Source organism: Chelmon rostratus, chromosome 3 (assembly GCF_017976325.1).
Source record: "Chelmon rostratus isolate fCheRos1 chromosome 3, fCheRos1.pri, whole genome shotgun sequence".
In the NCBI taxonomy this organism is placed as follows: Eukaryota; Metazoa; Chordata; class Actinopteri; order Chaetodontiformes; family Chaetodontidae; genus Chelmon; species Chelmon rostratus.
In genome coordinates, this window is record NC_055660.1 from 9,115,358 (window position 1) to 9,139,837 (window position 24,480).

At 44.7% G+C, this 24,480-nt stretch overlaps 1 protein-coding gene across 2 annotated transcripts in view; it reads left to right on the plus strand.

Moving 5' to 3' along the window:
- Positions 1 to 758: 758 nt before the first annotated feature.
- The window catches only part of ndst3 (N-deacetylase/N-sulfotransferase (heparan glucosaminyl) 3), a 41,333-nt gene continuing 17,611 nt past the window's right edge, over positions 759 to 24,480 (plus strand). For both annotated transcript variants that reach the window (XM_041966846.1, XM_041966844.1), the window contains exons 1-6: positions 759 to 1,118; positions 2,850 to 4,145; positions 12,933 to 13,020; positions 14,564 to 14,718; positions 16,041 to 16,226; positions 21,901 to 22,029. In XM_041966846.1, the coding sequence (XP_041822780.1) occupies positions 3,147 to 4,145; positions 12,933 to 13,020; positions 14,564 to 14,718; positions 16,041 to 16,226; positions 21,901 to 22,029 (1,557 nt within the window). In that variant the 5' untranslated portion in view covers positions 759 to 1,118; positions 2,850 to 3,146. The remainder of the gene's footprint in view (positions 1,119 to 2,849; positions 4,146 to 12,932; positions 13,021 to 14,563; positions 14,719 to 16,040; positions 16,227 to 21,900; positions 22,030 to 24,480) is intronic.

Below are 24,480 nucleotides of genomic sequence, written 5' to 3' on the forward strand. Positions count from 1 at the left end.
GCGTCACCCTCTGTGAGCCGCCTGTCTCTTCATGCACTTTTCTTCCCACTTCTGACTGTGTGCTCTCTCCCAAACGCACGCACCACATGCACTCGCGCTAAATAAGCTCTATTGTAAGGCCATTACAATGTGAATGAGGGGCCCACCGGCTCCATTGAGACTTGTGTGAGTGAGTGCGTGTCAATGCAAGTAGGTTAGGGAGATTGATGAACTAGTCGGAAGGGAGAGGGGAACACCTAATCAAATTTAAAAAGACTGTATGATTGACATGCTGTGCGCGGCTGATTGATATTCTACAGACGTTGGCCCAATGGCGCTGATTCACATGTGGGTGAACACGCATGACTGAGTGTGTTCAGAATGGTGCGTTCCAGCCCATGATGGATACCTTTCTTGATTATATTGCATCTGTACACCAGCTACGGCCTAATTGTTGCTCCTTCCTTGTGCCACTCATGATCCTAAGTGCTACAACTTGCGCAAGGAGCGAGAGAGAATCAGCAAGGCGCGCCATTAACTTGCACCGGTGCGTATCCGTGTGTGACATCCCTCATCCGGCTAACGCCAAGTAACGGGCCGTGAGCTTTTACCGGGCCCGTGATCGCTGATGCCCGAGAAAAAGGCTGTTTGTGTCAATCAAACCGAGCCCCCTCCCCTTCTCTTCCTTCTCCCTCTCCCTCGATCGCTCGATCGCCTCCACTTGTGTAGGCGCTCTTAAACCAGAGCGTTTACGCACGGCAGTCAGTCGTTAACGGGCTGCCTGCTATCTGTGCTCCTCCGTCTTCTCGCTGCCTGATCTCCACTTTCAAGAGCAGAGATTAAGAGGACAAGTGGGCATAGCGGGGGAGAGGAGAAGACAGCGGGGGTGACGAGAGTGGGAGAAAGAGAGGAATGATGAGAGGGGGGAGGAGAGCGGATCATTCCGGCTGCCCGCATCTGCTGCTCTAGTGGAGGGCAGAGAGAAAGAGAGGAGATGGCACAACGCTTCAGCATCCAGAACACACGGGAGCGGTGCGCCACCGAGACCGGAGCCCCGGACCCACCCGAAGCAGCATCGCACTCGCCGTTCTCCCGTCACGCCTCTTCGCCGCACGGCAGCGCCTCAGCCTCGGTCGGAGGTAAGTGGGCGAGTCGGCGCTGGTTCTCAGCATAAACTTCGGCGGCAGGAAGCGGGATGGAAAACTCTCTGGAATCGCCTGCCGTTAGTTCGAGTTCATCTCTCAGCCTGTGAACAATCAGGGACGTTTAGTTTCGTTTTCGAGAGAGATTTCACATCATCAGCAGAACAGCAGAATAGATTTTTTTGCTTCTCTTTTGTTTTTTGTTTTTAGTTTTTTACCTCCAGTCTTTTTTAGTGTTTATCCTACAGGCTACCGAACACCTCGACCCCTCACTGCTAATATACTTTAATTTACGTTAATTGATTGACTGACTGATTGATATTAAAACCACTGACTTAAATAATGATAATTAAAAAAAGATTTTGAAGTGGAGCAGATATTTGGTTTACAATTTGAATATGAGACCTTTTTATGTAGCATTTTACTAAATACACGACAAACAACTTGCGGGGTCAGTGTATTCTATATTTTTCCACACTGCATGATTTAGAGCACCGTCGGGACTTTCATTTATTAAAATGACAGACGAAAACTTTCACGTGAAGTCTCTTGTGTTTATCCGATTAGAGCGCCCTCCCGTGGCCCCTAAGAGAGAGGCGCATGCACGACTGTAGTAACAGGTTAAACGGGCACTCACCTGCAAATGAGACGCACGCATTTGATGTGTTCCTCATCTGAAATCTCAGAGCACCAGTTTGAACCGACCTCCTCTAAGGCTTAGTCGGGTTTACGCTCCTTTCCTTCAAACAAGAGACAAGAGGGTATTCAACAGAACAGTGTGGTCATTAAAGTAGCAATTAAGATAGCGCACCAAAAACTACTTTCTCCTCTGTGCTGGCTGAAGAGAAACGACTTATTTTCCTTCTCCTTTTCATTTCCTGGTATCTTATTTAAAGAGTATGACTGGAGTCTCCTCCTCTATGACCTTCTCTTTGCATGTGTTCTCTAAAGGCAAGGAACAAGGAGAGAAGGATGGGGAAACGTGAGGAAAGACTATTGATATTCAAACAGACAGAAGGAGAGAAAGAGGGGGTGTAGAGAGATAGAGAGAGGGGGAGAGTGAGGCGTAGAGAGAAAGAGATGCTGTGGGATCTTTTCTTCTCCCTGCCTCCCGGCACATACATTAAGATGCTAATCCTGGTCTTTTTTGTCTCTTTCTATAATTCATTGCATTTTGTTCCCCTCTCTGCTCTTTTTCTCCTTCTCTCTCATTCTTGCACTTTTCTCTTGCTCTCCATTTCCTCTGTACTGTCATGGGCTCCCCTCAGATTAGTGCTCCTGGCAAAAGGATTCCAACTCTAATTTTGTGGTATTTCAGATGATTAGGTTCAGAAATAGGACAGAAGTGCACAGAGTTTGGCGCAATTAGAGGAATTCTCTGTAGAGCTTTATGGGACTGATTAGTTGAACTCACATCCACCTCCCCACATTGCCATATTAGCACACAACCAGCTGTTGTTTATTTGTGCCGACTGACTTTTGTGTTTGTGCTTTTAACCGCGGTGTCACTTTGTGTGTGTGTGTGCCAGAGGTTGGATAAGCCCTAAGGATGCAAGTTGTTTTCAATCAGCTCTGTAGTAACCAGCTGTGCCCTCTCGCTCCCCAGGGTGGCACAACCTAGGCACACACACGCCCGCCAGCACACACACGGAGAACTAATGCATACTATTCAACCTTGCCCGGCGAATTCACTCTTTCTTCTTTTCTCCTTGTCCCCTTTCTCTGCAGGCATTAATCATCACTCGCTCCGTCTCCGCATGTGATTCCTCCGCGAGGATTGGAGGGAGTGCACCTCGACCGCGTTTCCTCAATGAACACCTTTGTTCCCCAACATCCGGCGCAGCTCCATTCTCCACCTGCCATGGTGACATGACGCACCCCTGAGTGGCTTTGCTCCTTTCTCACACTCATAGACAATCTCTTGGGCTCCTCAAACCTCTCGAACGGGTGCACACACTCTTCTGGGCTCCAGCAAACTAAAAAAGACGTCTCCTCCTGCTGAGCGCAACAACCCCCCACTCCGCGATGACGGTGGCTGTGCGATTTCGTCGCCACCTGCGTAGGCTCCTGCTCCTGCTGGCCTCGTGCTGTCTCCTCTCCCTCCTCCTCTCTGCTTACTTTCTGTTTACAAACTCCTCCCCCTCCATGCAGCTCGGACAATCCCCAGAACCCGCCTGCTCCCAGCCTCTCTCCATGTCGCCCTACCATCAACTTCCATACCCGTACCCTCCCAACCCCCCTCACACACATGTCCACACCGACCCGGTGGTGCTGGTGCTGGTGGAGTCCCAGTACTCACAGCTGGGTCAGGACATTGTGGCCATATTGGAGTCAGCACACTTCCAGTTTCGTATGGAGATCGCCTCAGGGAAGGGCGACCTTCCGCCGTTGACCGAGAAAGGCCGCGGACGATTTTCACTCATCATTTATGAGAATCTATTAAAGTATGCACATGCAGACACATGGAACAGACAGCTGTTGCATCAATACTGCACTGAGTACAGAGTGGGCATCATAGGTTTCTACCGCTCCACAGAGAACTCCCCGCCGCTCCTCAAACTCAGAGGCCTCCCGCTGGTGCTCAGGACCAATCAGGCGCTTTGGGACTGCTGTGTGGTGTCCAGCTCACCTCTCCTCCACCTGACCAAACCCGGCACAGATCGAGGGCCTTTACCTGGGGAGGACTGGACCTCCTTCTCCTCCAATCACTCCACCTACCAGGCTGTGCTGCATGCACGGGCCAAGGAGGGAGCAGGGGCAGGTAGCGGCGATAATCCAGGGCCTGGCTTCAGTTTAGGCCTCCAAGCCACTGTGGTGCAGGACATGGGACTCTATGATGGGGTGAGGAGGGTACTATTTGGCCAGGGACTCGGCTACTGGCTCCACAGACTCATCCTGGTGGATGCCGTCTCCTACCTCACAGACAGGAAGCTTACTTTGGGTCTGGACCGGCATGTACTGGTGGATATAGATGACATATTCGTGGGGAAGGAAGGGACACGCATGAACACCAAGGATGTGAAGGTATTGAGGGTGATGGGTGTGTGGTAATGTACATTAGAGAGAGAAAATAAGAAATGTTTACTTATTGCCGTGTAGGTCTGCAGACACCCCCGCAAAAGATTTTACCTGGAGTGTATTTCTGAGGATTTTAGCTCGGGCACAGGCGCACGGAGGGGGGGATTTTGGAAAGCTCGTGCGTGTGGGCGTTTGTGTGCGCGTGCTGATGTCTGAGTGTGTTGTGTGCCAAGTGCATATGTGTTGGGGTACAGCGAGAGGGTGTTTGTCTCAAATGGAGGTTTAGCCAGAAGTAAAGAGGCCATTTAAGGGAACAAAGACGTGGAGTGTAAGAGAGAAAGAGGAGAGATGAGAGAGAGAAAGAGGGCTAGTGAATGAGCCAGTGAAAAGATGAATGGCACTTATTCCTCTTTTCCCACGTTCCTCCTCTAAGGGAAACTAAAGGAGAGTCAGCCATGCAGCCCGCCTCTCAAGACAGCTATTGTTTCAACACACACGCTTGCATGAGCAAACACACACACACACACACACACACACACCTCCACAGACACACACTCACAGGCATATAAACCCTAATGTATGTGTATTTTTAAAAAGAGGGGGAAAAGTGTAGATAAAACACTTCTGCATGAGGAATTTTGTTTGAAATCGGTGCTCAAATTGTCCCACTGCGTCCTCACTCAGGGCCATTCAAGAGAAGCAAATTGTGTTTGGTGGGTTGTCATGTGCGGGAATGTGTGTATATGTTTGTGTGTGTGTGTGTGTGGGAGGGGGGGGTGTAAGACAGGTGAGATTTAAGCTGATCTGCGGTGATGTGCATGTGCTAAACCCAGAGGCATCTGCCCGTCTCACTGCAGCCACAGGATCCTCGATATGGAAGTGTGTGTGTGCGCGCGTGTGTGTGCGTGCACGGGTGTTTTTCTGAATCACTACTTTAGATTAGAATGTCACTTTCCGTCAATGGCTGACACCTGTCCCGCCAGGCAGTGAAAAAAAAACCCCAGCCACCTGTCTGTGGCTAAAACATGGGGAGGGGATGAGAGGAATAGGGAGGCTGAGAAAACAGGAGGGCAGTGGGTGGTGAAGTGGAGAGGAATTCCACCCTTGAATATAAAAAAGATGCTTGTATCCAAAAGGGATAAAAGCGTGCATATTCACACACACACGCACAGTATGGCACACGCGTACCCGTGCACACGCACACAATCACAAAATGAACACACAAGCGCTCTCTAGTTTGAGTTTTCATTTTAAGTCTGCCTGACTCTTCAGCTTTGTAGCATAAATATACATGAGGATGAACCAGTGCCATAACAGAAGGACAGGGAGATGGGGCTGGAGGAAGAGGTGGAGAGAGGGAGAGAGAGATGGAGAGATAGAGACAGAGAGAGAGGGGAAGAAAAAGAGAGGGCGATGCCATTTGAAACGTTCACACTCCTTCCACATTTCTCCTCTCTCCTTCAGGATAGTTGGCAATCACAGCGAGGAAGAGCAGAGAAAAAGAAAGAGTTGGAGGGAGGGAGGGGAAGGTGGAGTATGGCGCCTAGGGGAAGAGCTAGCAGCTAACTTTGCGATTTCAGAGAAACAAAATGCTGAAGGGAAATGGGGAAGCAGAGGAGGGAAGTTAGAGGAGCAGGGATATGGTGATTTGTAGCAGCCCTCCCCTCAGAGAAGGAGAGCCTCAGGTAGAGTTTTCTGATTACACTGAGGCTTTTTTAAAGCGACAGGCGCGAGTGCGCGTGCACGCCATGTGTGTCCATCACGGCGTGCACCCACCACTTTATTTTGCCGTCATCTTTTCTAAATGTCACGAATCGTTGATTAGTAAATGGTTAGTTTTCAGATGGGCTCATACATGGAAGTATTTCCTTTCTTAGCAAAGTGTCATGGAAAAGCTGTTGAAAGAATGAGTCATATTAGACGGCCATGTGTCAAATATACATCAAGCGTTGGGTGAAGGTGACAGCTGAAAAGATGTCTCTTCATTTTATTTAAAAAGCAAAGATGAACGCTCGCGGAAGCCAATGCATTATTGAAGCGTGAAAGGAAGATGTTGGGAGAAATGTGTAAGTTGAGGTCGTGAAAAAATCGACTGATGGTGGCTTTCTGGAGCAAAATGACATGAAATTAAATAAATGAATTTGGTTAAAACTGAATAGATGATGCATGTTAAGTCTTCTGTGTTTATGTGATTTCATCAGGACATTTAAGAATATTCCATTCTTGATACTGTAGCACTGCAATGAGCAAATATCAGTACAAGGCGCCACAGAGCAGACGTGTTGCAATAAATGACGATGAAGCGAATGCGAATCCTCTCTCATCCCCGCAGTGCTTCAGAGACAGCTTATATGTAACACGACATCAAAGTATGTAACAGGATGTGTTATTGACCAATTAGCAGGACAAGGCATTTGCAGTGCCCATGTTTGAAATCCCTTCTTACCTCTGTAAAGCCAGCGTTCAATCTCCTGCTCTCCCCGCGAGAAGAAGGGAGAGAAGTGAGACAGAGAGAGGCCAATTAAAATGCCTCCCTCCTTCTCTCCGCACTCTTCATTAGTCTCACCCCACGAGTTCATTTGGTGACAAACAATACCTACACCCCCCCCACCCCCGCTCCCTGTCTGCCCTCCCCTGTCTGCACATACACACACACGCACACACACTCACACACACTGCTGTATTTCCTCTATTAAAATGATTCACAGGGAGGCACCCCACAGATGACATTTCTCAAAATGAGGGATGATGCCAGTCAAAAACTCCCATCAACGATACGCACGTGCCGGTGTTTGCATTATTTAATTCATGCATGTAGGTTTTCTCCTCCTCTCCACCTTGGAGTGGTGGTTAGGGAGGTGTCCGATTCTCATCTTCACATCCCTCTTTATCACATCCTCCTTTCTCCCCTTCCTCCTGCCCTGCTCGCCCGAATCATTGATCACTATCTCCGGACTATTTGTATTCCTCCCTAAACCTCTCAACTCGTTCTCACTCTTTTCCTCCCCCGAGGTGTTTTCTGATGCCGTGTCATAGAAGTTGAAAGGACACACACACACACACACACATGTGAACACACACACTGTACAAGCCAAGCCAAGACACGTGCTCTCTTTGTACACTGGCCTGCATTTACTTTCACTGATTAGATATTTGGCGTTTTTATGTATCCAAAGGAGGGTAGTGGCTCTGTGATATGCACAGTCAGCTCATATCAATGCAGATCCTTTCTGTGTAGCTGTGCTGTGTGCAAATTCTCCCCATGTTTGTATGAGTGCATGTTAGATTATCCAGTGATGGTCCGCTGCATTTTGCCCGTTTCAGGTTGTGGTAGTCAGTCTCTAGTACCCCTGAAAAGAAAATAATTGACCAAAGAAGATTAAAACATGACTCAGTGGGGCAGTTTTTGCAATTTCATTACTTTGTTTAATTCTGCAAGTCAAATAAGTGCTACTTTCATGTGGCCTAATAAGCCCTAAACTGTTATTTCTCCTTTATGACGGAGAAGGAAGCCTGTTTTAACATCTTTTCCAGCTAGAAGTTAGTTATTCTGCATACAGCTGCATTCGTTGCACTGACGAATATGTGGCTGAGGTGATGTTTGAAGTAAAGACTCAAAATATCTGGGCTAATGTGTTTTTCATGCCCTCATCATCACTTTGGTCTGGCGGTGACCTAAAACTGAAAACATAACAAAAAGTGGAATAAAAAAAATGGGCAGCATTCAGATTTTTGGCTTCACAGTTTGGAATTTATTGTGCAGTCCTACAGAGTTCATCCTAATTAAGTATGATGCATATTTGCCGCTGAAGTCAATTAAACCAAGCTCATTTCATACCTGTGTATTACTTTGCCAAATTCTGATGCAAGTTATGAAGAAAAGACATAAACTGTGGAGAAAATATTGAAAACCAGTGGAGGGAGATGAGAAAATGGGAGAAAAGAAGACGTCTTTTGCTACAAGAGCCGCACAGATTTCTTTTGCTTAATTTGTCAGACGCCAACCTCCATTTAATACATGGCAAGGCTGGCGACCTAGCTAAGGAACCTTATGTGTTAGACCTTAATGGTTCTTAAAATGACAAAGTTGCAGGTGAGAAAGGGAGATGAAATAGAAGACGGCAGAGGGGAACAGGATACTACTTCCAGCGGTATGCTTCCCGACATCTGTTCTCATTCCCTCCCGTTCTGGACAAGTGAAATTATCACAGTGGGCCCTGCAGGGAGGGAGAAGTTTTACAGTTGCACAGTCAGGAAGAGCAAAGGCTGTTACATGTTTATGTATCAGGGGCTTTCATTTTTATTATATACCATATGGTACAGAAAAAGACAGCCATCACTCTGTCATTGTAATGAATACACCTTTCAACAAGAAAATTATCTTAATAACTTTTTTGTTTAATTAACCGTTTTTGCTAGTGCTCTTGCTTTTACTCCAGATTCACTGCGAGAGTGTGGCCGTGTGCCATGCATTTTCTTCTACTAAATGAGGCAGGTTTTGCGGTCACAGCAATCACTGAAACTCAAAATCCTTGAGGGGCTGCCAAGTAGAATTTAGTGTAAGTATAGCGATGCCAAAGCAATCACAAGTACCCTGGATCCGTAAATGCAAGTGAATAGATGATTTTGTAAAATGCTCCAATATGAAAAGCTACACAGACTTGAAATCTGACAAGCGGGACTGGAAGTGAGACAGAGGAGGGAAGAGTAAGCAAAAGGAAGACTGGCGTTAACTGGTGAGGCGCTCTTCCTGCTCATCAAATAGAGATGCCTGACCCAGTTAAATTTGCTGGTCTAGTGTTCACATTACATGCACAGCTTCACATAGACACAAACACATGCAGTCATGGAGATGAGTCAAGAACTTTGACCTGCTTTTGCACAAAAATGTGCAAATGTGTCCACTCTCATTCCTCTCGACCCGCCTTTAAATCTGTTTGCAAAGAAGTTATCTTATAATTACTTTTGTTATTTTTTCATCTCCCAGCCAGGCTTATGGCTGCAGAAAGAAAAGAAAAGAAACAGTGCAAAGGCGAGAATGACAGAATGGGGATATGGTGGAGAGGTGGTTGGTGTAAAGGGTTTGTGAAAGGCAGTGAATGCCAGCTGTCCAGATGCCTGTCTCCCATCTGTTTGAACCCCAACATCTAGCTGGCACCTCTTCCAGTGCTTACCACACACACATGCAGGAGCACACAAACACGCACACCCGCTGTCGCACCCACGTACACAGCAGCAAACTGGCATTGCTTCTGACACTAGCAGTGCTAGGCAGCTGTGGGATTGGGCACAGAAATGAGGGCTATCGCTAACCGCTAATCACAGTGTGTGTGTTTACCTTCATCAGTAGGATTGTCAAGATCCCTCATAGTCCCACCTCCTGCTAATCCAAATCCCCTCTTCTTTCTTATGAAGTATCTCTTATGGCCCATTTTAAAACCATCTCCAGCTTTGAGCTCAGTATCCAGTGGACAGATTGGCTCCATATTGCTCAAAGCCCTCCATTCTCCCAGATCTGCTGCCGTTACCCTCAGAAAAACAGCAGGAGGGGACTCCGCTGTCCCTCAGAGTTAGGGTTTTGTCATATTCTCAGTGTCTTTCTGGCCAAGAAGTGCGCTCCTTTTGTGTGCAGGGTATATTTTGTAACCACAGTTCTGCATCCTTGTGATGATATACGGTAGCCCTCCCATAGCTGTCTGTTCTTGAAAGTAAGGTTTGAAGTTAAACTGCCACAAAAACCCCAGCATGTTGTTTTTGGTTCACCGAGGTGTAAACAAAACTTCTTGTCACCGTTGCTGTGGTTGTTGTATTCTGATGTGGTTGCGTTATGAATATTTTACCAATAATGTGCAGATTTTAATACTCTACCTGTGACACACGCCTGGCAAACAAACCTTGTCCCTGTTGTCTGAAAAAAACACACATCGAGCCACCTAAATGCAGGGAGGTTAGGCTGCTATGTAAATCACAAAGGCCCATAAGCTGCTTCTTCTGAAATGTTTGTCGGATGGTTGAATAGCTTCAGAAAATCCCCCCACCCCCAACCCACCACACCTTTCCAATGTTGGATTAGGGGGGCCGTGTCCGACCATTCCTCTAACTCTCTGAAACCGACAATCCGATTCACCCTGACTTTATGCTGTGGTTGCTGTGCTGAGGTGAGAGGGGAAGCTGGGTTTTGAAGTTCTCTTCCTCGCTCTATTTTATCATTCCTTGTGCAATTATGTCACTTTTCACGTGAACAACCAAGTACCACGCTGCGAACAAATGTGTGCCCCTGTGACAGCGCGCCTCCCGATGGCCGGCTGTTCGCTCAGCCTTTGAGTTTGGTTGTTCCTGTCAAGTATGAACACTTTGGATTTTTGATGTGTGGTCTGGCCAGCGTCAAAAATACAAACGGCTTCTGTTCAAGCATGATTGGACCCAAACTGCAGTAAAATAAGTGCTCGATAAGACGATACAAAAGAAGATATAGAAGAAAAATGTGCTCAGAAACTCGCTGTTGTGAGAATGTTTGTTACAATATCCTGTAGATTAGATTAGACTGTTTTGAAATGTAATAATTTCAAAAAAATAATAAAATAAAGTCACTCGTTGCTACCAAATCCCCAGGAGAGCATTACACGCATACCAATTATCCGTTTAGAAATAAAAAAGATTTCGAGATTTTATAATAGGTTACTTATCAGCGTCCTCTTCATTGTCAAACCGTGGCATTATACTTGTCCCTCAAACTAAAGTGGAACCAGTAAACTGTAAATTGTATCTATTAAATGGAGCCGATTACATAATACATCTTTGGAATGGTTTGGAAAGCTCTTTGCAGAGGCTTGAAACCTGCTTAAGAACGCTGATCCATCACACTGAGCAATTTGTTGCCTGTGAAAGTTTCATAATCAGCGCTGCGGTTGCAAACAGGGAGTGTTTTGAAAACTTTCCTTGTTAGTGTGCTCTCTGTGAGATTTGGCTGCTGAACAGCCACTTCTTTTTTGTGAGAAACGGCCAAGTTAACATTAGCCTGTTTTAATGTTTGCTGTTTGGTGTTCTGGATTTGTCAGCGCAAGAGTCAACTGTCAGTCCTCGGATGACGGAGCATCCGTAAACGCAGCACTGTGGCGTGGCTGCACAGTGACAACATATCTTTCCCAGGAAATAAACAAAGGTGACAAAATGTTCGCTGTGATTGTAAACGGGCTGAAACATGCAAAAGCACCCGCACAGTCGATTGTGGCTCTGAGTCAGTGACGCATCACAACAATGCCCTGAGTGGCTCTTCTCTGTTCTGCTATGCATGTTAGATAGCAGAATACAAATGAGGTGTTTAAACTAATATACTGCACACTTGGACACACACCTCCGCCGACCCTCACAGATACCAACACACACGTTAATAATGCATTTCAACCAAGTGCATCGGGGAGTGTATATTGAGTTACAATGCAAAGCACTCAGCTACAAACTTAATTTAATTCCTAAGTCTTTGCATCTGCACGTTTGCCTGTGTGTGGCAAACGTGTTTGTGTGTGTGTGTGTAAGATGTAGAGGATGTCATAACAGAGGAGACAGGGGATCAGATTAGGGAGCTGTGCACATCTGTCAGCATGTAGCCATCTTCAGCCCCATTAGATTAGAGCTAATGAAGACACTCTGTGCATGTGCCTGTATATTTGTTAGTTTGGGACACAACACACACACACACACACACACACACACACACTGGAGGAGAGAGAGTGAAAAGAGAGAGAAACTGCCTGGAACTGATTCCTTGCTCTGACATCAGCTGCTCAGGTCTCGTAAATCAGGACGGGTTCCTGGGGATCGATTAAAAGCAGCATGACAAAGATTGGTAATAGAGATGTGGCGTGTGGCCCAACAGGAAGACTGAGATATACAGAGAATAAGAGAGAATAACAGTGTAAGAGTTTCATAAATAAACAAAATATTTGTGCTGGAGCAAATTGCAAAAAGTGCAACGGTGGCAAGGAGATGGGGTGGGAGAGTGCAAGAGAGAGCGAGGGGAGGGAGCTATAGAAAGGGAGAGAGAGAGCGATCCTTCCTCCATGCTGCTTCAGCCTTCCTTTCAAATTAGAACAGCCCCGTCTCCTGAGAATGTGACATTTTCACGGAGCAGGCGAGGGAGAGATGGAGGTTGAGAGAAGGGTGGGGTGTGGGTGGTGGAAGACAAATGGGGAAGGGGGGGGCAGAGAGGCGACTGCAGGTTCGCAGAAGCAGGAAGAATAGAGGGAGAATAAGAAAGAAAGGAGGCAGCAGCACATGAGGGAGAGAGTGGGGGGGGTGCAGGCTTTCACTTGGTAATGTTAGGGATGGATGGAGAGAGTGATGAGAAGGGAGGAGTGTGTGCGGGGGTTATTAGTCCACCCTCCAGAGGCTACTAATGCACTGACCTTCATTAACTCGCATTACTGTCGGTGTGTGTGACTGCGTGCGCGAGAGTGCAACTCTCTTTAGTTAACACTCATTACAGAGTCTTTGTTTAAAGGCCAGTAAACTAATGAAGTCATTAAATAAGTGGAGAAAATCCTGATCCTCAAGTATTGGAACCAGAGACTGAGGTAACTTTGAGGACAGGAGCAGCCACCGGAACACTTAGACAACAGAGTAACAATGGGCCGAAATAATGAAACACACTGTAACAGAGTTACTTCACTGAAGACCAGAATGAGGAAGATCAGGTGTTTATCTGCGTCAACCTGATATACTGGCTGCTGTAATTGAAGGGGTTAAATGTGTTTCTGTCTCTAATGTTCTATCCATCCATCCATCCATCTGCAGGCTCTCCTTGATACTCAGAGACAGCTGCGTTCTCAGATCTCCAACTTCACCTTCAACCTGGGCTTCTCTGGGAAGTTCTACCACACAGGTGTGTTCTGTTTTATATGTTTTCCGTATATACACCACAGCGGCGCCAGACCTACACAGAAACTACATGAAATATAAATCTGAAAATAACACTTGAAAAATGTCTGTGAGAGAGGTATTTTCTATCATTCGGACCGTATAAATGATTCATGCATTGCTTCATTCATTTCAGTGAGTTTTAATGGAGATGGTACAGGTTAAGGTTCTTGGATAAAATAATTTGCCTTCAATAAATAAGAGCTATCCACTGGTTTCAATTGGAGCTCACTGTATATGGTAATTTTCTGTAAAAATCTGTTTTCATTTTTAATTTCACTTTGACTTTGACATTAAAACGTCCTTTTTCTTTTTCTTTTTCTTTTTTTTTTTTTCCCAAAGGTCGTGCACTGACCTTGTGGGGCTAAACATCCTAAACTGTTATTTGGTCTGATGATGAAGGATAAAACATTTCTTTTAAATGGAAATGCTCACATTAACATTTGTTTGCACCCGGCACAATCCATCAGTTGAAAAATGTATTTAAATGCTACCCAGTGTTGGTCTGAGTCAATAATAGAAATGCATTATAATAATGTTGAAGTCGAAATAACAAGGTGCTTTGATCACAATAAGTATTTAAGACAATATGTGCCTAATTTATGTAAAGCATGGCACTGAAACTGCAAATGTGGGTATAATGTTTGTTGTTCACTGAGAACCAGTTGTCTTCATAATGCCAATTTCTATTGTGCATGTAAACTTATACTAGTACGTATGCATCAGTCAGCTAGCTCTTTACACCTTTATTAGATAAATAACAATGACTTTTAGTGAGCTCATGCATTTGTGTAAACTAGATGTCCCGTTCAGATTAAAGCAGAGGCAGAAATTCTTTCATTTAGATCCGTGCAATGCAGTAAAAATTTTTTTTACAGCTTCAATTAAGAATGGATGAATTTGCCGCACAGAAGTGCGAGCAGGAGTAATCAGTTGCGATCGCTTGTTATGCGTATATGAGATAAGTCAATCTGTTCATCATTAAAACAAAATCTTTTTTCATCTTACACTCTCCAGATTTTGGAGATATTACGGGGTAATATTTATACAGGCACATTTGTGAGGCGGTGACATACTGCTGCGCATTCTCAGCTCTGTTACGGTTCCAAGGACAGATTTGATTGATTTTCTAGTTAAAGTGTCTAAATCTGCAGCAAGAGAACAAAGGAGACGGAAACAATGGAAAATTAAAATAGAGGTGAGACTGAACACAATTATAATTAGAAGAAATGTGATATAGAATAGAACTTATCACCATAGCATCTGTTATTGCTATGGCATCACTTTTCATCACCATGGTATCAGGCCGTCACCTTATTTAGCGGCACAGCCCTAAAACAACCCAGTTGCTTGATGATATACTTTATTCTTATACCAGCAAAAAGTTGTATACAGCAACACCTTAAAGTGCCCTGAATCCTCATTCACACAGGATGTTTCTTGTCCTTTTGTCCTTGTCTATGTGTGTGTTTATATATCTGTCTGTGTGTGTGTGTGTGTGGGTGCAGGCACGGTTGAGGAGGATGAAGGAGACGATCTGCTGTTGAAGTATGTGGATGAGTTCTGGTGGTTCCCCCACATGTGGAGCCACATGCAGCCTCACCTCTTCCACAACGAGTCCTCGCTGCTGGAGCAGATGGTCCTCAACAAGGAGTTTGCGCTGGTGAGATGCGCGCACACGTTTCTCGCAGCTGCCTATTTCGTTGCTGCTTCCTTCTTTTGTGTCCTTTTAATCACGCTCGCTTCCCATGATCGCGTTTTCTTCAAGGACGCGTGTTGCTGTTAGTGATTGTTAATTCCTTGCCACGGCAGATTACAGACATGATGTTTGCAGGTCAGCGTGCTGGAACTGTTTTCACTGACTTAACTCTGAGGCTGGGAGAATAGACTCTACATGACATACAGTATATGTTCTATAGGAAACATAATGGCAGCCTGCATTACGTTCACTGGAAATATTTCAGCGTGACCAAGAGAATGGGAATCTGTGTTTCATGTGTCTTTACAGTTGTTAGGTTTCAATCAGACAATGCTGTGGGGAAAAAGAACATGAAATATACTGACTGTGCATGTTTTGCAGATTTGTATAATCTAAATATGCCCTTGTTTTGATGATATAAAACATCATTAGAGTGGAATAACACGTCCTGCAGTAAATACCTGCTAATGCCAATTAGTTCCATAGGAACATATTTTTGAAGAGGCAGGGTCCGCAGCGCAGGAGGAGAATAGCTTTACCTCTGTCATAAGCGATAAGGATGCTTTCACTAAATGATGGACTCATTTTCTTTAACCAAACAAACAAAATGTAATATCCCAGTCGGGGAGTGGTGCACTTATTTTGATGTGCACACCTGAGCCCTGTTTGATGTCTCCTGTTTAATCTGAAGTCCACAAGGTCGAGTGCTTTTGTTGCTCTGCTCTGCCTTGTTTTCCTGTGCTTTGCAAGATTGTGTGTGTGTGTGTGTGTATGTAAGAAGATGATTTGTGTGACCGCTCTGGAGTGTCGTGTCGCACATACAATACAGCGTGGTCGGTGGGGGTCGGGGTGTGCTGGTTCATGTTGTTGAAGGTGAACGTGATCATAAAGCGTGATCCCTAACCTCTACTGTACACACACATGCATACTCCACTCCCTCATCCCCTGACTGCTGATGCTTAGCTTTGACAGTGTGTGTAGGTGTGTGTCAGAGCGAAGGACAACACCATCAGTCTGCGAGATGCACCCAGCAACCATCCACCCTCGCACTCCCACGCGTACACATGCTCGCGCAAAATATAGATTTTTTTTAATTTCCAACCCGAAGGCCAGCCTCGTAACAAACACAGACCTTCTCCTGCAAGGTCGGGCTGTCGGGTCCTGTGCGTTTATGTGTTACCGTGCCCTTTGTCGGAGTTGTAAATGCGCTTCAGCGTCTATGTTGATGTATATAACCCTCGCATATGTGTCTCACCCGCGCGTGTGTGTATGTCCTCCACCTTCAGGAGCACAACATCCCAGTGGACATGGGCTACGCCGTGGCCCCTCACCACTCAGGCGTCTACCCGGTTCACCTGCAGCTGTACAAGGCTTGGAGACGCGTGTGGAACATCCAGGTCACCAGCACTGAGGAGTACCCCCACCTCAAACCCGCCCGTTACCGCAAGGGCTTCATCCACAGCAACATCATGGTGAGGAGACGCACGCACACACGGAAATGTGCTCATCCACGCGCACATCTAACATCCATAAATGCACTTTGATCAGCTGACGTGTTTTTGCACATCTATGAAAACTGGTTCACACCTTCACAACGAACTGCTGGATATTCATTAATGAGCAATTCATTGTTTTTGTTCAGCTGAAAGCCCAAAAGGCTGCCACAGGTCTCAAATGTATTTTTCAGGCAAACAACAAACTCTGGTTATTTCATATTTTTCTTTGCTATTTTGTTGTTTTGAATTGTTCCCTGCTTTCTGATCTTCTGTGGGGCTACATGTAGTAATAATTCAACTAGTTTTTCCACAGATACAAGTCAGTGTATAAAATATGCCGGCCGGGCAGACACAAAGGGAAGATGTGTTGTCTGACAAAAACAGGTGAGTCGGGTTAGTCAGACAAACACGATGAACATCACAACGAAAGTGCGTCTTTGAAGAATTCCCGCCTGTTACCGGGCGCTTCTCCTAACGAAGCGCGAGCGATCACGCACGGGTCATGAATCAAACCGGACGCTCAAAGTCACATAGCATCCCTGCTCGCCGGGAGGAGAAATGATTTGCTTAATTCTTCCGACTGAAATTAAAACTGCGAATTGCGGATTCTCAGAGCAGCTAAATCAAAGCGAGCTTAAACGCAGAATGATTTAGTCACAGGAGTCTGTTTGGCTGCGTTGTTTCGCCGCCCTGTTCTTTTTTCTTACTTTGAAAAACTGTTTTTCTCTCCTGTCTCCGTGTTTAAGTAAGTGCTTGCTGAATAGCAAACTGTGTGCTGATTGTTTCTTGCGGTCTTAAACAGAAAATCAATGGTGCTGTGCGTGGTGTGTAACCTGTGTGTGTGTTTGTGTGTGATATGAATTCTTTGACCTCGTCTCACCGCAGCGTGCTCAGCTCCATGTTGATTCAATATTTAATGGCTTCCCAACGCAGCTGAAGGGGCAAGCTTTTCTGTGTGCATGCGCCCGTGCGTGCTTGTATGTTTGTTTATGTGCAGGATGTGCATCACAGAATAAGGATGCGGTAATGAGGGAACTTTTACACTTTCATGCTCCAATAAATAATTCATCAGTCAGTGTTTGGGACAGCAACAGAACTCTTGTCACCCATTCCAAGTTGTCTTCATCCCTCCCTCTGTCTCTCCTCCTCCTCTTCTTCATTCACTTGTCAGTCAGGCTCTTTGTCAGTGTGCACAACTGCACCCTTATTGACAAAAGAACCAATCACATCTGACACTAAAATTACCAGTCCGCGTTGTTCTGCCGTATTTGGGACTTGAGCAAAACATTTGAAGAGACGGCTCCGTCAATTTCCTAATCAGTCCTCGAAGTCTGCTTTCATTACTTGACATTTTGTCACGGCGTCATAAAAGACAGCCACTTAATCCCACTTTCTTTCCACACAATAACAAGCCGACAGCTTGACAGGCTATAATGTGTTATTATACATTATCAATAGTAAGGTATTGAGAAGCATCAGTGAATCACCGAATTCAATAACACGCCGGCGAACAAAAACACGCATTCAACACTTCAAAACATGATGCATAACAAAGGAAGAAAGAAAACAGAGAACAAAGTAGCAGAAGCCAAAAAAGTCAAATTTTTGTTTGTTACAAGAAGAAAAGATTTTTTTTTTTTTAAGAAAAGCTGAACAGGCTGAAATGAAATTAAATCCCCAGCAAAAATTACTCTCAAGCTTCATCGACCCCAATGATGGATGCAGCTGTTCTCCAAACACTGTTTCTGTTTTCTCACCGTCTTTCAAATAAATACTTTTTATCGGCTGGAATAAAGTTCTTGTCGGAAAGTTTGCCCATGCATTAAAATCCCAAGGGAGAGGGGGAGCAGGGACGCAAATCAGATGCATTGTTGAAAGCTGATGATCAGGTATGGAGTGATCTTTGATCAGCGGAGCTTTCCTGGTCTCTCAGCTTTGTCAGGAAATGCAGGGACTTTAAACGCCTGGAGGGAAACACCCATCACTGCTGGGTGGAAGCTCTCCAGGGAGGCTGCCCGGCTCTGATGAGGCTGGTTTACACGTTCACGAAATGTATGACGTGTTTCACTGTTCGCTACAGTTGACTGTTACTTAATTCTGTTATGATGAGCTTACCTCTGGGAAGCACAGCTGGACCTCAGGTCTATGAATTAGAATTGTCTGCCGCCGCTGGTCTCCAGCAGTGTCCCTCAAGACAATATATGCTGAAGGGGCAGCAGGAGGGGATTCAAAGGGATTTCTATCATGACTTTGTATTGAATTTCTTATTTTAAAACTTTCAGTTTGGTGCAGTTTCACAGTTCATTTTGGACTTTGGAAACATCTCCCCTCAAGGTCCATTTAGTAGCCGTTCTGGAGCTGTCAATCATATCTCATGATCTTCATCAGCAGGTGGAGTTTGCCAAATGAATGTGCCATTTGTTCTGAGCTCTTTGGGAACATTTTCGTCCACTCCTCATCCTAATCAGCTGCTAAATGGACCGTGTTTTGAGCGGGAACTTTGAAACTCAACTTTTAAGCCAGAATGGCCAAAAAGTTATCAGAAAAAACAGAAATTTGAACGGCAGAAATTCAGTAACGAGTGAGCACACAGCATCTGCCGATGAAGATCGCGTGACATGATTGGAACAGAGACTCAGCAGACCTTCAGGTGACACTATTCCATCAAATTCCTGTACAAAGCTGTAGACGTAGACAAACATGTATTAGAAGCTATTTTTGATATTTTCGGACAGGGGAGCAAACCAGTGTAGGGAGACAGTGAAAAGGCTCCTCTCTTGCATGCTGCACTGACTAAATAGAAACGGGAGGCGAGGAAAAAAAGAACAAACTCAAAACTTAGCTCACGGAGGCGGAACATTTTCCTGAGAGGCAGATTGTGTGTGTGTGTGTGTGTGTGTGTGTGTGTGTGTGTGTGTGTACGTATGTGTGCAATTTGAAACCATTTCACCATAAACCGGTCAGCTTTTCGATTCTGATAATTCATCCAGCCTCCTGACCTCTCGTAACTCTGGTGCATCACTCACAGCCGTCCCATTTTCTTTACCTTTCACATTTTTTCACTTCCAATTTTTCCCGCAATTTCTGTCTATTAATCTCCTTCCCCTCGGCCTCTCGCTCCATCTTTGTTTGCTCAGAGGAGGACAGGAAGTTGTCTTAAGGCTGTAAAATTGGTGTTTGGGTGTCTCTGTCAGCAGATTGAGAGCCACCCACTGGACCCACAGTATCAGAACAAATCAGACTGAGATATGGGATTGTGCTGTGTGTGTGTGTGTGTGTGTGTGTGTGTGTGTGTGTGTGTGTGTGCGCGCGTGTGTGTGTGTGTGCACACTCCCACAAACATGCATACTTGTGTGTGTGTATTTCTTTTTAAAATGTACTATATCAGTTTGAGCTATAGCTCTGTGGATAATTGGTTTGGTGAAATAGTGCTGAGTGTCTGTGGCTCTGGTGGCCTTCACACACACACACTCTCTCTCTCTCTGTCTCTCTCTCTCTCTCTCTCTGTCTCTCTCTCTGTCTCTCTCTCTCTGTCTCTGTCTCTCTCTCTCTCTCTCTCTCTCTCAGTGTTTTATAGATAAACCAATATCTACGCTTCCAGCCTTTACTCTCTATTTCACACAGAGAAGTGCTCCACAAGGAGTTCACAATAAAGACCTTCCTCTTCTCTCCTCTCTTCTTCTTCTTCTTCTTCTTTTTCTTCTTCTTCTTCTCTTCCTTTCCCCTCATTTAATTCATTTAATGACTGAATGAAAAGGCGATTAATTCATCAGCTGTTCAACGCTTGATCTGGCACTCTGCTGCTTGCTTAAGTCTTTTTGGGCAAATTAGTTTTTTACGGCGTACAATAATTTAAATATATTTTTGCATCAGCCAAAAGACTTTCTGACTCTCAAACTCACAGTTTTGACAACTGCTCGTACTTGAGTCGAGGTTAGCTGCAAAGCCTCCGTCAGTTCTGATGTTAAAATATAAAGTCACTGATGTTGAATCAATTGTTCCTCTCCCTTTTTAAACCTTATCCAACCAAAGCATTGTTACATTTACCAGTAGCGATAAAGAGAATCTGAGAAATTGGCATCTGGGACCCAGCTTTCATCAATCAAGGCACAGAGTGTGTAACTCACGCAGGGCGTGGCGGTGTCGCTTGTGGTATTTTCGTGGCCATGGGTACACGGCGCACCTGCTTGAGGCGGGATTAAAAGTAATCCATTATCATCTGCCCCCGCTTCGGTAAACAGCGAGTCACCAAAATACCAAACAGGTGTAGGTGAGAAAAAAAATTGAACAGTGCCCCAGAAAGATTTAACTTCACCAGTGCAAATCAATGCCTGATGCTACGCACCTGCATGAAAATGAGGTCTCTACTGCTGTGGTGGAGTAATCTCAGCTCTTCAGGACTCGTGGCTCTGGAACAGCAGTAAATGGTATGTCCTTGGAAAACCCTAATTTGACTCTCTTATAGATCTTTTTCACAGCAGACATGTTGACTAGTCATTACAGGAACGGCACAGGTGGAACTAATAACATTTAATGACGGCTCAATTCTGTTTAAGTGTCTCAGTAAGGGCAACCAGTGAGCCAGCGTGCAACAATATCAGAGTCGTGGAACTGGGACACCTAAATGGAGCAGTGCCATCATTTTTTGTTATTAATTACACTTTTTTATCCCATGACCAGTCAAAATGCCAGCTGTGAAAAAGGTTTGTTACTCTCTGCAAGCATGTGACTTGAAACATCTGTAGAATTGGCACCTGTGATTCGTAACGCTGCCATATGCTGCAGACACCTCATCAGAATATCCCTGACCTGCTCCGCTTTCTGCTCCTCCTGTTTAGAAACTGGCATGCAGACAAGTGTGGCTCCATAGCTGAATATTCCATCCTTATAGCTGTCATTTTTTTATGCTGGCAATGGAATTATTTTTGTTATTTTAAGTCGTCTTTGTACCTGGTTTGTTTATATTGTCCTTGAAATAGTTGAGTGATCAGCACTTTCAACAACCTTATGCAGACCTGGCTGTTTTCTTCATTGTTTAATCTCGAATCATTGCATCACGGTGGGTTCATGTGCCATGTAAAGGGGAACTTGTGATTTTACACATCAAGGTGTGTTTACAGGTCTTGGGGAGTACTATTGCATGTGTGAAAAAATGTTGTAAGTTTTCTGTTGCTCCAGAGGGAGCTGCACAAAATCTGGTAAATTTAGACTTGTAGTTTTTAGATGATGTCACTTGAAAACTGCAAGTTTGAAAATGAAAACAGTCTGAAAGAAGAAGAAGAAGAAGAAGTGAGTTTAGCAGACCTCAGAAGCCCGCTTCCCCTCTCCGCTTGAGGCTATAGGCTTGAGGCTACATTAGCCACTCCTAGTATAACATGCCTGAATCTCTGAACCAACTGTCAGGTAGCATTGTGGGTAATGTAGGTTGTAATGAGGAAGAAGAATGTGAGTTACATAATATTATAGGAGTGCAATGTTAAATCAGAGGAGAACTCTGTGGTGGGTCATTGAAAACAACAAATGATCAGTTTTGCATTTTTCCTGTGCAAACTAAAGATGTGAAAGATATTAACAACTCCTCTTTTTATGTGTGTGTGTGTGTGTGTGTGTGTGTGTGTGTGTGTGTGTGTGTGTGTGTGTGTGTGTGTAGGTGCTGCCTCGTCAGACGTGTGGCTTGTTTACTCACACCATCTACTATAAGGAATACCCTGGTGGACCTAAAGAACTGGACAAAAGCATCCGTGGGGGAGAGCTGTTTCTCACTGTGCTACTCAACCCAGTGAGTCAGAGCAACCGCATACACACAAATACACACACACACACACTTGCACATGAAAACGGATATGCAGAATGAGAAACAGGGAGGACTGTTACTTTCTATTTTGATTTTTGCACCTTAAAGAGGCACCAACTGGCTCTCCTGCTCCGTCTGTAGAGGTAACTTCTTCTCTGTCTGGTTCATTTTTCATTTTGGCATATGTGTGTGTGTGTGTGTATGTGTGTGTGTGTGTTTGTGCGTATGTGTGTGCGTGTGTGCATCTGTGTGTGTGTGTCTGTCTGTCTCTTGATTTGTCAGGGGCTGCTTCTCACAGTGGAGCTGTGTTCATCTCCCCACTTTAAATTAGGTCTCACCACAGGGGGGTTGCTGTCACACACACACACACACACACTCACACACACACGTGTCCTCCCCCTCTCGCTTACCCCTGCTGTGTATGTCAGCTCAACTCGATTCTGCTTTGAATTAAGGAACAAAATTAGGTTTTGGTGGCAGTTAAGATGCTCATCCACGCGCACGTGCTCACAAGTGCGTGCAGGCACACAGTAAAAGGTAGGCATAGAAATTCCCAGGAATTATCCCCAAACAATCTCTCTCTGACTCAAACCGCACACGTGCACATGCACAGTCGTGCACAAAGATGCTCGCAGACCAGCAGTAGGCCTTATTGAAGTGTCAGGTAGAGGAGTGCTGAACTAGAGGAGCTGTCAGAACTCAGCGAACATCATAGAGTCAAGTGCAGCTTTGCACAACAACCCAATCTAGTCCTTTCTTCTCGCTCTGCACCGCTTTGTCTCCGTCTGTCTGTCTTTTTGCTGTTCTTTTTTATTATGTACTTTCTTTTTGTCTCTATTTCCTGACATCTTTCTTTTGCTTCTTTCATTTCTTCCTTTGTTTCATCCCCTCCTTGTGTCTTTCTTCTGTCTTCCATTCTTTGCTGTTTTATTTATTCAGATGTTTTTTTCTCCTTCGTTTTGTCTGTCTCCACACGTCAATGAATCCCTGTTTCTTCCTTTGAAAACAGTGTTTTCGCTGTTTAAATGTAATAATAACACATGACATTTGAGAAATATTGCAGGAGCTTGTTGTCCTCCTCTCAAATGACAGTTGATATAACAAAACCAGTTTGTATGCAGTTCAAAAGAACACTTTTAATTGCTTCATTTTCTGTTCCTAGCTTCTCTGTATCGGGTGGCACTTTCCTGGAAAAAAGTCCTTTGTTACACATCAAATGAAGTGTTTTACGTTTCCCCTTGCATAGACAGTGGTTTTCTAATAATAGGCAAAGACCTAAGTGGTTGGCATGGAGTAAAAACTACGGGGAGTGTAATTTACCTTTTCTATCAAAGGGAGGCGAATTGCTTGTAATGTATGTTACAGCTTGGAGTCAGTGGAGAAACTGTACCAGAGAAAGAGTCACCTGTGCTTACTAAAGTCCTTCCCACAGCCATCCTTAACATACTTCACTGAATGAATTGTGCTAGGGACTAATACCTATGTGGCCTTCAGCAGAAGACTGTAGTTGCCTTGCAGGAGCAGCAGAAGCTAACATGGCTGAACACACACATGTACTGCTGCGGAAGACAGGTAGCTCTATATTTTATCTTTGGGTTGAAGGTAACACAAGTAATGACTTCCTAGAGCGCCTTGTAAAAAGGAAATGCCAAGATTTTCAATTCCAGCAAGCCACTATAACATGAGTTTTTTTTTCTTTTTTCTTTTTTTCTTTTTTTCTTTTCTTTTTTTTTTTTACTGCAGATTTAAAAGGAAGTACATTAAAAGATTCCAGTACCTTTACAGGCACTGAAGCATGCAGTCCATAAAAATTACTGACATAGCCAGTTTGGACAGAATTAACATCATGGACTTGCTCGTATAAATTTTACATAAATCCACCTCCCCCTTTAAAACTTTTCCAGTACGTATACTCACACAGTGGTCGCAGGCTGCCTTCTGGTGCCTGAAATCATCTGAAAGGACCCTGAGAGGCGCTTCTTCCATGACGGCTAGACTGAGTGCCTCCAGAGTAAACACTGCTGCTCCATAAAGCCAAGGCACCAAATGATCCAATGGAGAGTCACCCAAAGGCTCCATGTACCAAATGCACTGCTGTTGCCTCAGATTCTCCATCCTGCTCTAAATGCAATGAGCGAACCATTGCCTTTTTATTCTGTTTCTGCCTGATTTTTATCAGTTTGCAGATGCATAAGCACAGCCCAATACCTAAAGTGCCAATTGAAAATAAATAGTTTGTATTATTGTCACATATATCCAGTATATGACAGTACAGTACATTTAAACATTAGCTTGTTCAACCTAGCAGCAGTGCTTACATTAATAGGTTACATTTATTAAGGAAGCACAACACATAACAGTAATTATGATATGGCAACTCATCTCTCACATGATTTTGATGATGGACTAATGTTGATGGTACTAATTATAATCCTG